We start from the raw sequence: 15588 nt of genomic DNA, 5'->3' as shown, positions 1-15588 counted from the left end.
CAAAATGGCACCTCGTTGCACTAGCATTTGATTTCACACTCACTTCTGTTCAATTTCAGTTTGCTAGTGAGAGGAAAGCTGATTTGGGCCAGTTAGGGGCTATTTCAGAAAAAAAAAAATCATCAAGCTAAATTATTAAGCACATTAGGATATCCAACTGTGATTAACGATTGTGTGCTTTGATATTTTTTGCTGGTGATTCCTTGAGTATGGGGAGATTTTGGGGGGTACAGGCTGCAAGGTTTCCTCCACCAATCCGCCCATTGAGGCTGCTTCTGCAGCGGCTCGGCCAAGCTCTGCCTAGGGCCACTCCGAGAAACAAAGAGGAAACAGGATTTCCCCCAACAGCCACTGGGTTTTTCAGAAGAAAACCATTGTAATGGGACATGCAGACAAGCAAAAACCATCATTTATACTCAATGCCTTGGGGGACCAGCATCAAACATTACAGATGTGGCTCATGGGACTTCCAGCCCCCTGTCCTTTGGCACCAGCCTTTAGCTGGTTCCCCTTTTCTGTCTGTGCTTACTAGAAGTAATGTTCTTGTTACTGTTTTGTGCAGGATGGGTTCTGGTAATGGCTAGACCAAGAGACCTGACCCTGTTGGGTTTGTTGCGAACACTTTACATGCTTTCCACCTCCTGGGAACCCATGAGAGCTTGTGCTTGCAGCCCCTGGCAGAGGCACTTTGAGGATCTCAGCTCTTTAGCTAAAACCTCTCCCTCTTTGCTTGACAGCATCCTTGAGTGAGAGCACTGCAGTGTATTTTAAAAGCTTTAGCTATCTGGAAAATTTCCAGTAAGTCCCTTACGTACCTCTGTCCTCCTCTCCCCCTCCCTTCTTAAATCTTACCAAGCAGATCCATATCATTAATATTTCAGTATCAGCTGTTCACAGGCATTGGCTACTCCGCAGTGCACTTCATCAATAAGAGCCAGCAAAGGCTGTGAGGTTTGCCACACCGTCCTCATCCAGCAGAGGAATAAGAGCAAAGACAGAGACTGGCAGGGAAAGCGAGCATCCAGCAAGGGCAGGGTTGCAGACTGCAGTCTCCCTCTCGAGGTGCTGCTTGCTGCTGCCCCTCGCTCAGATCGTCCAGGTAGTACCCGAACAAGCAAAAAGGATGGATGTCTTTAAGAAAGGTTTCTCCATTGCTAAAGAAGGTGTGGTGGCTGCTGCAGAAAAGACCAAGCAGGGAGTGACAGAGGCTGCAGAGAAGACTAAAGAAGGTGTGATGTATGTAGGTAAGAGAGAACTGCTTTTTATCCACATTTGAGCATGAACTGCCATGTAGATTGTCTCTGAGAAAGTCTGGGGAAATTATTCTGTGGCTGGAGCTTAGGAGTGAACACCAGGAGGTCTGGATGATGTCCACAACCCTGGCACAGAGCTGTATAAGCCTGGGGTACCGCGTCCATCCCGTGCCTCAGTTTCCCCAACTGTCAATTAGGCATAGAAACTGCCGCTGCCTCGGGGGAGGCAGCACTGGCATGGTGCTGAGCAGCGTGTGCCTGGGTGGTGGGTACTTGCTGGGGCTGCTGGCTGGGGCTTGCAGGGTGTTGCTCAACCCCCGCGCACTGCGATCCCTGCTGCACCTCCTGCTGCACACTGACTGGTCCCTGAGGGCCACCAGCAGTGTCAGTAGCTGGGGAAGCGTACCCTTCTGTCCTGAAATCCTTCCCTTGTTCACCGACCTGTTTTGTTCCCTGTGTACACGTTCATCTCACTTTACGAGAGACACCCTAACTCACTGTGCAAAAAGGAAAGGCTCCTCTGCCCTGCCCAGAAATCTCTCGATTAAACCTCCCAGCTCAAGGTCACCCCTGGGACCCAGTACCTGCACTAGCTAGTGCATGCGATTTCATGGCTGGGTGGCCAGATAATACAGGTGCTATAAAAGCTGCAAAGGCCTCAGTTCCCAAGACTGATTACCCTGGTGCCAATTGCTGCACCTTGTACAGCTTTTATATCTGCTGGATGTGGGAGATGTTTTTTTTTTAGTAGGAAAGTTTACATGCAGACTCTTCCTGCTGTCATGCTGCAATATCCACAGCTGTATCTAGCTACTGTATTTAAAACAGCTATATTGACAGTAGCTATACATATATATATACACATATAAATGAGAAATGAAATACTAATTTTATGTACAGCAGATCTGATAATGTCTTTATCCCAAATTTCTAAACACTCAGCTATTGGTATGCTGTAAATTAACACACACAACGGTTCGCATTTCGGTTTGAATCTGACTTGCAAGAAGAAAAGTAAACAGCATCCCTGTAAATAATTAAACCAACCACAGTAATTGAAACACCAGCCTGTGAAATGTCACATCTAGGTGTCAAACTGTGGCATCCCTATTGCTTCTGCTGCTCCCTGGTCTGAGCAATGTCAGAAAGGATTCTTCTGAATTTTTATACCTAATTCCTCGCATCTCCTTTTGGTAGTGTTTTATGTCTCCATACTCCAACCTGTTTTCCATTTTCACACAGCAAAAGTGTGGGGCAAAGTATGAAGTCTGCTCGTGAGATTCCAGCCTCTTCAGTAATATTTTCTAAAAGCCTTAAAATCACTGAATGAGGATCAAGTAAGGATGAAGAGGTTTGTTTTTCTTTTGTATACCACCAGTTCTGCCCTGTCATGCACTGAACAACACTTGGTCCTTCATGGACATGAGAAGCAAAGGCCAGATGTTGATTAGCTCACAGATCTGGTTTATAAATGAGCAGAGAAGGCAAAGGCCAGGTATAGCCATTAAAAGGAGCGATGAGTATGCTGTGCACTCCACCTTGTCTCACCCTGTGCCACACAAAGGGTGAATCGGAGACCTGCGCTGGTCTTCCCGGGCAGAGCCCTATCCCAGCAGGTTGTGATAGAGCCACCAGAACAAAACACTTGCTGTGGGGTACCCATGGGCGCTGTGCTGCCACTTCTGCTGTCCCCGAGCCACACAGCCTTGACCCCAGCCCCTGCACCTGAGTGAGATGCAGTGGGAGAAATCCGGCGGCAGCCTCTGCCAAAACTCTGTCCTCCCCCCGGTGGCAGCTGCCCAGGCATCAATGGCGGTCTCACATCAATGATGCACACTGGCAGTTCGGTCAGCCACTGCCTGGGTTGGGTTAAATGGGGGGATAAGTGATGCTAAAGGTAATTCGTGGACACAATGCGAAGCTGTATCAGAGGAATGACTATACAGTCATTAACACGATTTAATATTGGCATTCAGAAGCACTTCTGCTTTGCCAGAGCCCCACTCAGTCACGCACGTGGCAGAACCCCAAGCCTGGCCCTGCACACTTGCAGCACAGAGCGCCGAAGGATGACTCGCAGCACTCGGATGCTCCTCCTGCAGAAGGGGCAGGATGCATGAACACTTAATTCCGTGTACACCAGCCCCGGGCAAGGACTAAGGAGTGAAATGAGCTTGAGCATCAGGTGATCGCTTTCTGATTCAACAGCTGTGGGCGCTGGCAAGGGCACGCAGCGGAAGGTCGGCCTGCATGTGGAGCTGGAGGCTGAGTCACGGGGCGCGGCCAGTTCCCCCCGGGCTGCAGGCAGCAGCACCTCCTGCTGCTCTTTCTCCTGCCCCGAAGTGTGTTCAGGTGGTTTTCCTCTGCTTGTGTCTCTCTATCACAAACAGTGCCACCTGCCCTTAAATCAAGAGCCGTGTAAATAAATGTACAGAAGTACAGCTCTTGTCTTGGTATGTTTAATGCAAAGCTGAGGCCAGGACAGCAAATTAAGTACTCAGTTTACCTCAGTGCTGTTCTTTGACTGAAAAAGGACTAAGCTTGGACATCTATGTCTGATGCGAGAAGGTCTGTAAGTCACGTCCATGCTGTGGCCGTGTGTGGCTGGAGCTGGCTGGAACGGCCCTGGCGGGAGGGGGGAATGGAGCAGGCCTGCATCTGAACCGATTTCAGTGCACCCAGCCCATCCAGGAGCTCATGTTCATGGCATAAATGCGACATGCAGCTGCTCTGCTCACTGCTCTGCTTCTGCGCACATCTGTCTCTCATACGCATCATTTTAAAATCCAGTTCACAGCAGTGCACACATACCATCTGCATCGTTAGTAGATGCAGTCTGCAGCAGTAACAAGCACGAAGTGAGCATTTCATCCCTTCAGTTTTAACGCGGTTTGGGAGGGTGGAGTGAAATGTTCAGGGCACATTGTAACAGGACAGCTTTGTTCTACCCTAGGCAACCACTGCAGCCACCAAAATAAATCAACAATTGAGAATTACATTCAATAATACATAACATTATATCAGGCAGGCAGGGGAGAACTGGGCTCAGGCTGTTGTTATCAGGGCCCTGCACCTGTTTTGCCTTTCAGGCTGTTAATGGGAACGAGGTGTGGCCGACTTCTCCCACCACACCCGGGGATGCTCCAGTACTGCTGGAGTTAAAGGTCTGACTCACTCTGTATTTCTATCGCTTTGAAACCTGGCCATAAAAACCTTTTTGTTGTATTGGTATGGAAAACTTGAAAAGAGCCTCCATAGGTACAGATGACTTACAAAAGGCAGCACAATGGAGCCAGTGGAACATTTTGGTGTGTGCTTATTCAACTTCCAACAGAGAGATTTGGTACTTTTTTGGTTTTGGAGTGTTTTTTCCCTACTGTGAAATGACATCTAGTTATTGGGGGCGGGGGGGCTGCCCATCCACTGCGTGATTCCACATAACATACGTGCTGCGGTGCGCAAGCAGAAGGGACGTACAGCAGGTCATTTCATGCCTGGAGGAAGGCTGTGGAGATTAATTATTCCTCAAGGGCTACTTCAGTTGTAAGCTGAATGCCTCACATCCTGTTAGCTATTCTGCCTTGAGAACAGCGAGATAAGCATATATACGGTGTGTATTTATAATTGTATATACAAACATCTGCATTCTGCTTATTGCTACGAGCAGGCACTTACCGCCTGGTCCGAGGCATTGAAGTGGAAATCCAGTCGGTAGGTATGCAGTGTGTTGTAAAGTCAGCCTCGAGTTTCTCCAGACTGTCTATTAAGAGTATAGGACGAAGCTTCAAATGACCACTGCAGCCCAATGCCCTGCTGAAAGGCAAGAGAGAGCCATGGGTGTAATTCCATTTGAAAGAGTGAAATAAGCGAGATTTTACCAGGTCACTTAGTACATGTTTGTTTTGACTCTTAGCCTAACATTGACTTACCTCCACTCAACTGTTCTGTTCATTTGGAAGCACGCCAGGGACAGTTTTTTCATACTTAATCTTGTTAGAATCAAGATTTCTCAAGTCTGGGCATCTCCAGCCCATGGGCGGTTGAAGTTACCCAACTGCCTGCACTAAGGTACCCCCTGGCTTCGCTGGGGAAGGAAGCCCAACCCCTTCTGCAGGCTGTGCGAGCCACCAACAGCACCATGGCTCCCCACCATGCTTCGTAAGGCCAAAAAGCCAAGCCACCCACGTCCAGACACCAGAGGGTTCTTCGCTAGATAGCACTGACAGACCACTTGTTTCCTTTCACAGGTACCAAAACCAAGGAAGGCGTAGTGCAAAGCGTGACCTCAGGTAAGCGCACAGCCCTGGGGGAGATGTGGAAATCTGTAATGGGTTGTTGTAGCCCTAGATAAGGCCAAACGCAAGGTCTCTGGGGAACACCACTGATCTGCGTGACCTTCCATTTGATGAATGGATAGTGCTTGCCAGGAGCAAGGGTTCAGGGCCTGGCATTTGCAGTGCACATGGATGGGAGAAAATATTTAATCAGCAGAGCAGGTCAAAAAAAAAACCACACCACATCTAACAAATGTTACTTGGCCGACTCAGCTGATTCACAGCAGTTTCAACGTTTTACAAAGGCAAGTGTGCTGCGTGGCCTGCAGGGGGCTGTGCCTGCTTCAGCTCCTGCTGGGATATGGCCCTGCTCTGTTGGGCTCATGCCAGGTGCAGTGGCCTGTCAGTGGACCGCAGGGACCTTTCTGGGAGCCACAAGCTCTGAGGCAGTGAGTGGTCTGGACTGCCTTGAAGAGAGGTGAATGGATCCCTTCTGTGGAGAATTTCCTGACTGACTTACTGTTTTCCACCCAGCTGTATTACATTAAACAGAACAAACAAATAGAAGGTAGCTGGAGAGAGGTCATACACAGTCTGAAATCCAAAATACTTTATTTGCTCAGTTATCTCTTAGTATCTTACAATGATTTTTTCAGTCCCCAATTACCCATGAAGACTGACAGGCTTCAGCGCCTGCGTTCCCCTGAGAAGCATTTTGGGTGAGACGAAGCCCTCATATATATGCTTTATATTCTGATGTGCTCTCCTATTAAAAAAATAAAATAATAAAATAATAATAGTTTAAAACAAAATTAAAAAAAAATCCAAATAAGGTCTGCAGTAGGACTGATTCCTTCCCTTACCTTAATGCAACCATTTTATTGTCCCAGCTAATTTGGCAGCCTATGTGCCTCACTTGTTGACTTTCTGCTGTTGTTGAAATCCCAGTTGCTGAGAAGACCAAGGAGCAGGCCAACGTGGTGGGAGAAGCTGTAGTAGCCAGCGTGAACACAGTGGCGAACAAGACGGTAGAAGGAGCAGAGACCATTGTGGCCACTACAGGAGTTGTAAAAAAGGTATGTTTGTGTCGTCTTTGGATTTTGCTTAAAATATCTGCAAATGTTTGCAGTTGAAGGTTTCACTTATTTAATGAAAGGTTTTCAACAATATCTGTTATTAAATAATGCTTCATATTATTACAAAATACTTAATATACAATCACAGAATCGTTTAGTTTGGAAGGGCCCTCTTGAGATCATCTAGTCTGAGTCCCGTAAGGTCAATGAGAGCAGGATAAGAGCAAGTAGTCCAGGACTCTGTCCTGTCAGGTGTCGATTATCTTCACAGATGGAGACTCCACAACCTCTCTGGGCCACTTGTACCAGTGTTTGACCATCCTCACAGTATAAGTTCTTTCTTGTGTTCAGAGGGGCATGGTAATGTGCTTCTGCCCCTTGCCTCTTGTCCTGGCAGTAGACACTACCGTTAAAAGCCTGGTTCCCTATTTCTTGGTGCTGTAAAGGACCGTTTTTTGAGGTGCTCGAGCAGAAATATGACCAGGCTGTGGTGGAAAGCCCAGCAGCAGCCAAAGCTCTGGGATGTGCTGGCAGAGGAAGGAAGGGGAACTGGATGGTCCACTCGCAGCCCCCAGTGCCCTCATGTCAGCTGGTTTTGCATCGGGTGGTCAATGCCCCCAGTGCCTGCCTGGGCAGGGGCTGGGGGCTCAGCCAGCAGCAGCGATTCTGTCAAAGCTGCACGGCTCCAGACAGCAGGGAGCATTGCCCTTGTGCTCTGTTTTGTACTTGTTTTAACAATAGCTAGGCACTTGCTGATACAGACCGTGGGACCCCAAGTGTGCATCAGATAAGCCAGATTCAAACAAGGCATCTTCTGTCCTCAAATCTACTTTGACAAACTGAGCTAGTTCAAGCATGACGATTGAGGGGCACGTGAAGGAGCAGAACAGCTCCTTAAGTAGAGGCCAAGTTGATTGTCAGACCGGGCACTTTCCCCATGGGGTAACGAGCAGCAGCCATTTGCACATGAGGCTGCTCAGGAGCCACAAAGCTGGCAGCTCTTTGGTAAGCCTGGTTGTTTTTCCCCTCTTTTCAGAGCTGCAGTCAATAGCATTGATAGTGACGTGAGCCAGATTAGTCACAAAACACCCAAACCCAGAATCAAAGCAAAGCAAAGCTGGCCAAATTTGGTTTAATTGTTCAGACGGTTGGCTGATGAATTTCCTGACCTGACAGTAAACACATTGTGATGTGAAACGGGGCCTTTACACACCACATAAATCCTGAGAGAATAGCCTAACAAAAGAGGAGAAAAGCAGCTACAAGTGATGCAAAATGTCCTGCGAACATGCAAAAGGGCAGATAGAGAAGATCTACTAAGCCTTTGGTATAAGGTTAATCTCTATTGCTCCAGGGACCGGCAGCTAGGCTGCAGGAGTGCAAACATATCATCCCCCCATATGCAGGAATGGGCAACCTCTTGTACCTTTTGAGTGACCAAGCACAGGGTTGGTTGGCCCAGGAGAGGTAAGAATTTAATGATGGTGTAGGTCTGTCATGCAGACCTGAGCTGCCTGCACGTCTGGCCAGGGCTGAGTAGCAATAGACAAGTTTTCCACAGGATTAGGCTTCTGAACTGTCATTTTGGCACCTTCTGTCGATACCCGCCTGCTTAGAGTTAAAATGGGGGCTGATCAAGAGGAAAAAAATGTGGGATGTGTCATGCCAAAGGGCAGCATACAGGAGGGAGCCAGGAAACTGCTTCTGATACAATATCACGGTGTCATGCCAAATAGCAGAGGTGGGCAGCAGAATGAAAACGTGGGGGCGGAAAGCAAAGCAAACAAGTCACAGGAGAAATAAATTCAGGGAAAAAAATGTTGGTTTCTGTGAAAGAGAGGGGTTCATCTACTCTGGTGCTGTAGTTCAACTTGGATTAGGAGTGCCAATCGTCCTCACTCACCCTACTTCAGCTGTGCCAGCAAGGCACCCGGGCTCTGAACGCACCCCGAGCGTGTCCGGGCTACAAGTGGGCTGATGGCCATGGGGCCAGAGCTGCTCAGAGGTGAGGCCTGGAAGGAGGAAAAGGGCTGTGCTGGGCTCTCGCACCAGCTGCTTTCTCTCCAGGCCTGTGTCTACTGTGCTGCTCAATTTGCTAATGGAAATACAGGCAGAGGCTGCCAGTACCAGCACTGGGCACTGTAATGCATTTGAGAGACCCATTAGAGATGCACTAAGACAGAAAAGGGATAGCAGTTAGATGTTTAAAAATTGAATACGTACTGTGAAAACCTTGCAATCCTGAGATTATAGGCAAGTGTTTCAGCCCTGAAGTTTGGGATAGCTGTTGTGTCCCGTCTCGAGACTTCTCCATGCCCAGCTGGTCCTTCTCTTCTACTGCACAGAGCAGTTGCGAAGTCTTGCTTCTGTCTTCAGCTGCCCCCAGCATAGCTCCCTGCTGGCTTTATGGCGAGGCTGCTCTGTGTGAGGGGTCCGCGTGGGTAGGTGGGGGGCAGTGAGCAGTGCTGCAGGAGTTGGGTGGCCGAGGAGGCACGTTCCCGGTATTCATATCGATTACGGGTGGCTTGTGGACATTTAATCTGCGCGTTTGACAGCTGGTGCCAGTGACAGACGCCTACGAGCAAGGAGGAGAGATTCAGCATTACATTTTGCTCTGGGGTGCCGCCACGGGGTCTTTGAGCAGCATGGGTGCAATAAATGGCGAGTTTGGCTTATGGGAGCACGTAGGCTTGGAAGAACCCAGTACTGAGACCTGTACAGATGTGGGGTGGCTGGCACGCAGCTGGACAAGCCCCTGCTGCTCCCAGCAGGACAGGAGGACACGTGCCCAAGGCACCCTCGCAGGGTGGCCAAGCCCCTGGTGAGAGCAGCCTGGTGGCATTGGCACGACGTGGTAGGGCTTTGTTGGTGCCCTGGTCACTGCTAACTGAGTACACGAAAGGACCAACAGTTTGTGAGGAGTTTTTAAAATATATGTAAGTTAAAAGTTTATAAACACTCCACGTATTTTTCTGATTTGCAAAGGAATAAGACCCATCAATAACGGGTTTTGTCTGTGGCTCTGCACCCATCTCGGTCCCTGCAGTAGACAGTAAGGGATTTCAGTGAGATAACCACCCATTAAATATTCCTGTCTGAGAAGAGTATTAATTGTTTGTCTGCATGACACAGCACAAAGTTTGCTGCATTGCAGACACCGTGTGGCTGGGAGCGAGCACGTATGCCTAAACACAGGCTCACACACGCACACCAAATGTCCCTGGGGATGAGGGGAATTTCCCCAGCAGCTAATGCTTCCCCACAGTTCTCCCTCCACCTCAATCTTCCCTTTACATCTATTTGTCCTGTCAATTTTCATATGGTTTAGTTGTCACCTTGTAGCTCTGCCATGCTAAATTGGTTTTGATCATTTTCCCTCTCGCTCCACGGGCAATTTTGGCAGGTGTCAGTTATGTGCAAGCACTCGGTGTTTTCGTGGCTCCTGTTGTTCCTCCCTGGGCTGGGTCTGGTGCACGTGTGCCATGCCTGAGCCTGCAGCTTTCATAACCACTGCGCTTTGGATAGGAGCAGTTTGTGTATGTGTACTTAATTCTGCTCATGTGAAGATGGTTGCACCAGAGGAATTAAAAGCAGAAGCTGACGGGGCTGCTCTGCATGCAGCCTGTGCTCTTGTTCTCACCTGTGCACCCAGGCGTTGCACGCCTGTCCTGTGCAGAACAGGGGGTCAGTAGCACCGGTGAGGCTTTGAACTCCACAAGGCTTGGCACGCATGTTCCTGCCTAAAGGCTGTGCCCTGACCATCCTGCCAGATAATATTTTAAATACAATAAAAAATGTATTATTTGTATAAGCAGCCCCAGGAAACCCTTCAACAGCCTGGCTGTGAGGAGGATGAAAACCGCACCATCCCGAGGGTTCACCTGGGCCTGTGCAGCCACCTGCATGCCCACAGTGCCAGGGGGCAGGCCGCGCTCGCTTTGGCGGCAGGGAGACCCTCAGACAGAGCTGTCAGCATTGTCCCACTGTGCTCAGCCCTAGACAGCCCCCCGTAGCCCCTCCACAGGCTCCTGGGGGCTCAGTAAGGCTGCCCCACAGCATTACTTGTGCTCCAGCACATGAGGTGCTTCACTGCTGCAAGGGGCCGAGCCCTTCTCTGCCTCATGCAATTGATGTCCCGTGGCTGGCTGTTGGATTTGTGGCAGGGTAGGTTGCAAGTGCACCTCTGTGGTTTTACAGCTTTAAAATAATAATAATTATTTATATCAAATAATCTTGCTTGCCAGTGAATTTGTGTGTTTGGTACATCATATTTCAGCATCCAGCATTTACAGTCTGCCTGCTTTCTCTGTTAGATTAACTTTATCAGGATTATCTCCCTATTTATCTCATAATTTGCGGGGCTGTTAAAAAAAAATGCCTAAAGCATAATATGAATAAACATATAAATTCAATTTCGTGTATGAACAGAGAAGCATACAGCTCGAAGTGTGAGCTGAAGAAAGGAATTTCACAGAACCTGTAAAACAGAGAAATCAATGTAGATGAACAGAAATCTATTCTATAGAGAAATCTAGAAACAGAGAATCAAGTTGTAATTAATTTCTTTGCAAAACCTGTGAATTTCAAAAATCTGTTTCTACAGAACATATTAAAATATCCAAACCCAGAAGCCCATAGATAGTATGCTCTATGCAACTGTGCAGGAGCTTTTAGAAATGGCAGGTCCTAATTTTTCCGGTTTTTCATGAGTGATATCTGAACAGATAACCATGTTTCATAACCTTTGAGAGAGATTATATACAAAAATCTACTATAGTGTATATATACTGTATGCATCCATATATAAAATCTTGTGTAGTATCCTTGTAACGAATCCTAACATTTTGTTTCATTCAACTATTATGTTAAACCACTGTCTCTCTACTCTAGCCAAAGCAATTCAACACTTGCCCCCCAAAAAGTAGAAAACAGCCCATAACAATCGCAATGAGTTTTTTTTTTTCCCATTTTAAATAATTTTTCTAAGACAATGTATTTCTGAGGAAAAAAAGAATTACATGCGTGTCATTTAAGAACAGGAGAAACATTTAACAGGTTACGTCATGATTGCAACATGCCTTTCCCTTAGAACATTTTATTCTTTTTAATTAGAGGATGAACACTGACAGCAATGTCAAAGCTCTTGCTGTCCTTCACGAGAAGCTGGATTTTCACCCCTGCTTTCTTGCCCAGCATTACACTGCGAGTTGCTGTTATAGCTGGGGTTGGTACCTGTGAATCTCTGGCTCCTCATCCATAGCGAAGCCCCTTACACCACGTGGCCCCCTGTACATATTGTTTTACCAGCTAGTCACCGAGATCCCGGCCAGCTAACACCCAGCTGAAGAATGCAGCCGGTCCTCCTCTCATGCTGGCTATTCTGGGCAGGGTGGGGAGCGTGTGAGAAAAAGGCTGCGAGGAGAAATCCTTAACACAGACTGACACCTCTTCATCCTGTGATTGTGCTGGTTCCTGCCGCCACTGCTTAGGAAAGCTCTCAAAAAGCATGGTTGCTTCCCTTTCTATAAATAGAGGGGTGAGTCACTCCTACCCTTTGTAACTCAGTCTTGGCAGAGAGCACAACGTAAGGGATGCAACAGGCAGCACAGTGGCTGAACGGGGCATCGGCAGCGCGCCCCTCACTCAGATGCTGCGTCCAGAGCAGGGTCCTGAGGGAGGGATCCGGCTGTCCGTGGGTCTGTCCTCCGACCTGGTGTTCAGCTGAGTAGACTCCCTGTCGTGCTTTGGCTTGACATGTGCTGTGAAGTTATAAGCCCTTGTCATGTAGCCTTATATGCATGTGAAGTGTTTAAAGCCACGGTCTGGATCTTGAGGCTGGACTTGACCTGTTTAGGAAGGGCTATGGCTAAGTGACCCCAGCAGCCTCAGCTCCCTGCTATGTTGGGATATAGATCTCCATCACGTGCACAATTTAATATTTTTGGAGTGCCTGGGCTCATTTAGCGCAGGCCAGACTGATGCTGACAATAATCATCTCAGCCAGCAATGCAATGCAAACTAAGAGTACATTTCTTCGGGAAAAAATCCCACTGCGCTCATCATATGGAGCCACCCCCATTGCAAGGCTCTATTTACAAACAAACAAGTCGGATCTCAGGAGGTGGGTGAAATGAATTCCCGAAGCTGCAGTGGAAATGATTTCTGGGCTGCCACTGGTACTTTGGCGGTTGTCTTTCCAGGTGGATTGATCTCTTACAGGGGCTTTCAAGGAGAGCCGGCAGCCTATAGCAGGACAAGCACACTGCAATGCTGCCATTTCCCAGCTCCCCTTCCTGCTAACAATGAACGTGAAGTCCAATTTCCAGCTTAAATTTTCAAGGGATATACCTAATACTCATGTAACTGTGAAATATATGCTTTTTTTTCCCCTTTTAATTTCACATCACATCTTCTTTCCTAATTCAGTACTAAAAGCAGCAGTGTTGGTTTCCCACTGACAAGAGCAGTTGTTATGGGACAGGAAGATAAAGACACATGTAGAAGTGAAGGGTACCTAATAGCATTTTCATCCAGATACAGTCCTAAAAAGCAGGAAAGCACTCACAGATGTAGAGACAGACTCCAGGGAAGCTTTTTAATTTGTTCCCTAGGGATGTGGGGCTGTTCCATAGAGGTCCTGTTATTTCTGCTTCCTCCTGCTCTTGCCGATGACCTATGCCAATTGCATAAAAGTGCATTTCTGCTCTCTGTGCATCTGCTGTGCACATCCACCATGTTCAGGATTTATGACTTTTCTTCTCATGTGGTAAAAATCACTTTAAAAGTAATTGCCTGGTAATTATATATTTTTTTTTCTTTTTCTTTGAATAGGAAGGTAGCTGAAAAATGTGGGGAAGTAGCTAAAAAAAAGTGCTTACGAAAATGCTTGGATTTCAAACATAAAGGAAAGCTTGTCCTTTGATAATGAAACTTTATCTGAGGAGTGACATTAATACCACCACAATGCTTCTATATAAAATTAGTTATAGTCTGTGCAACCAGTGCTTAGGGTAAATGGGATAATGTGGGAAAAGGCTGAGCATGATCTTACTCCAGGTAAGTTTGTTTCTCCCAAGTTTCTTCAAATGGAAAGGGTCAAAATTGTCTTCAATCTCAGTGACATGAAAGAAAACTTAAGGAAAAGAACTGATTTCCCGTATAAAGCAAACTTAAGGCAGGCTGCAAGAAATCAAATTGCTTTTTCATAGGCCTCCCCTCTACTAAGCTATACAAAAAATGGATTCAGAGCAACATGTACCCCACGCTGTAGCGTTTTACTCACGTGTGTACCATTCAGACCCACTTTGTGCAGCCTGCTCAGGCAGCCAGCCCGAGCTGAGGGTGATGTCTGCGCTTGTGCTGCTGAGACCAAACTTCTCCTTCGTGGCTTGGCAGGAGGAGCTGGCCCCGCCACAGCAGCCAGGGGCCGCGGGAGAGGCGGCCACAGCTGGGAGCGCAGAAGGCAGCGGAGAGGTAAGGAGATGGATGCCCCAGCCTGGCTTCCCTGCAGCCCCCCCCAGCTCGAGGCTGTACCTGGTTGTCCTCCGTGGTGGTGTTTTTCCCCAGGAGGGTTCTGCTCTCTGTACGGTGGTGATCGTGGATCTGCTGCACGTGAAGCCCATTGGTGTTCCCCTATTAATGAGTTATTGGATGAGAGCTGAGCTCAGAGGTTGTTTTGCCGCTTCCTTTTTAAGGACCAAGAGGTTGCCATGAGTGACAGATTTGACAGATTATCAACTGCTGCTTGATTTTGGCTTATTTTGGAATGTAGACACATATAATAGCTAACGTTTTCCTATAGTTTTATCATCACACAGAATAGCTTTTCTCTGGTCTCAACCAGACTTTAATTTTTTTTTCCCCTACTCTAGCTACAATGCCCTTTTAAAGCCAAGCATCAGTTTTGGGGTCAGTTCCAGCTCTTGAACGAGGGCAGTAGAGCTCTTGTTGCCCAAGATGGACAAACACTCCACAAGTGGCATTTCCCTGCCAACTTCAGTCCAAAGACCCCTGGCTGCCCCACAGTTTATGTATGTTTTCCATGTGAAAATGTGTAACTGTTCTCCTCTTACTTCTCTCACAGGGTGAAAATGAAGGCAATTAATCAACTGAGTTACTTCTAGCTCAAAAGAGGGAATCCCAAGAGCATACATGGAAATACTAGCTGACACTGCAACAAGGAAGTCCTGCCATCCACAGACTAACTGCATTCAGCACTGTTGTCTTTCATTTGCCTCATAAACCAACCTTACTGTACAATGTAAGTCAGGCTCCCGATTGTGAGGAAAGTGTGACACTTAACCAGGGGTGATCCCCCTCCCCTCCATGTCCTTTGTGGCTTCCTGACCCCCAGCTTTGCGTGTTCTGGTGCTCTGGTTTGTTTTGGTGGGGCTCACTGATCCATGGCCCATGTCCACCTGCACTGGCACTTGGGATCTCTAGGTATTGTGGATTATTATTTTTTTTTAAACTAATAAAAAAAGTGTTTGAAAAAAATTTTTGTTGGTTTTATTTGCAGTTTACATGTCAGTATTTCCAAACTGAGGATCTCTTCCTGTGCAAGTTTGCCACCAAAATACAAGCATTTCCAGACCATGAGGGCCTTAGATCATGACATAAATGTGACAAGTGACAACTTGTATTTCTGAAGTCAACAGCGTAGATAGGCCAGCTTTCAGTCTCTCAAGGTTGAAAAATAAAGACTTTCACCTTTTAAGTAAATAAAGTTAAATACCGGCTTCATGCTTTTTAAGAATACCCTTGTGTTTAAGAGATTGTACGTGAGGGGATTTGGGAAAAAGGATGCTTTATAAAGGAATGTGAAAGTCATCTTGAGCTTAGATGGCATTTGTTCGTTGCTGTTTACCCTGTGCACACCAGAGCTTGAAAACCCTATCCTGCTGTCTTCTGGGTACAGCGAACAGCCAGTGTGTGATTAAAGAAACGTGACTGACACAAGCCTGTGAGATCTAAAGTGTGTTACTG

The 15588-nt window shown here is 47.3% G+C and overlaps 1 protein-coding gene across 2 annotated transcripts; it reads left to right on the top strand.

The window, feature by feature from the left end:
• The first annotated feature begins 887 nt into the window (after nucleotides 1-887).
• On the top strand, nucleotides 888-15090 carry SNCG (synuclein gamma). 2 transcript variants are annotated; one of them, XM_040563372.1, is made up of 5 exons: nucleotides 888-1244; nucleotides 5501-5542; nucleotides 6476-6603; nucleotides 13999-14076; nucleotides 14687-15090. In XM_040563372.1, the coding sequence occupies exons 1-5, from the start codon at nucleotides 1124-1126 to the stop codon at nucleotides 14705-14707; spliced, it is 390 nt and encodes a 129-aa protein (XP_040419306.1). In that variant the 5' UTR covers nucleotides 888-1123; the 3' UTR covers nucleotides 14708-15090. The 2 variants fall into 2 exon arrangements, with proteins under 2 accessions (XP_040419306.1, XP_040419307.1); XM_040563373.1 differs by lacking the exons at nucleotides 13999-14076; nucleotides 14687-15090 and adding an exon at nucleotides 13901-13957.
• The last annotated feature ends 498 nt before the right edge of the window (nucleotides 15091-15588 follow it).

Source organism: Cygnus olor, chromosome 7 (genome assembly GCF_009769625.2).
Source record: "Cygnus olor isolate bCygOlo1 chromosome 7, bCygOlo1.pri.v2, whole genome shotgun sequence".
NCBI classification, from domain to species: domain Eukaryota; kingdom Metazoa; phylum Chordata; class Aves; order Anseriformes; family Anatidae; genus Cygnus; species Cygnus olor.
This window is presented reverse-complemented; position numbering and strand designations above follow the sequence as displayed.

Excerpts from the sequence above, each read along its gene's own strand:
- SNCG (XM_040563372.1), top strand. The coding sequence starts at position 1,124 with ATGGATGTCTTTAAGAAAGGTTTCTCCATTGCTAAAGAAGGTGTGGTG. Across the intron at positions 6,604-13,998 it reads CTACAGGAGTTGTAAAAAAG|GAGGAGCTGGCCCCGCCACA; the intron begins GTATGTTTGTGT and ends GTGGCTTGGCAG. Across the intron at positions 14,077-14,686 it reads GCGCAGAAGGCAGCGGAGAG|GGTGAAAATGAAGGCAATTA; the intron begins GTAAGGAGATGG and ends CTTCTCTCACAG.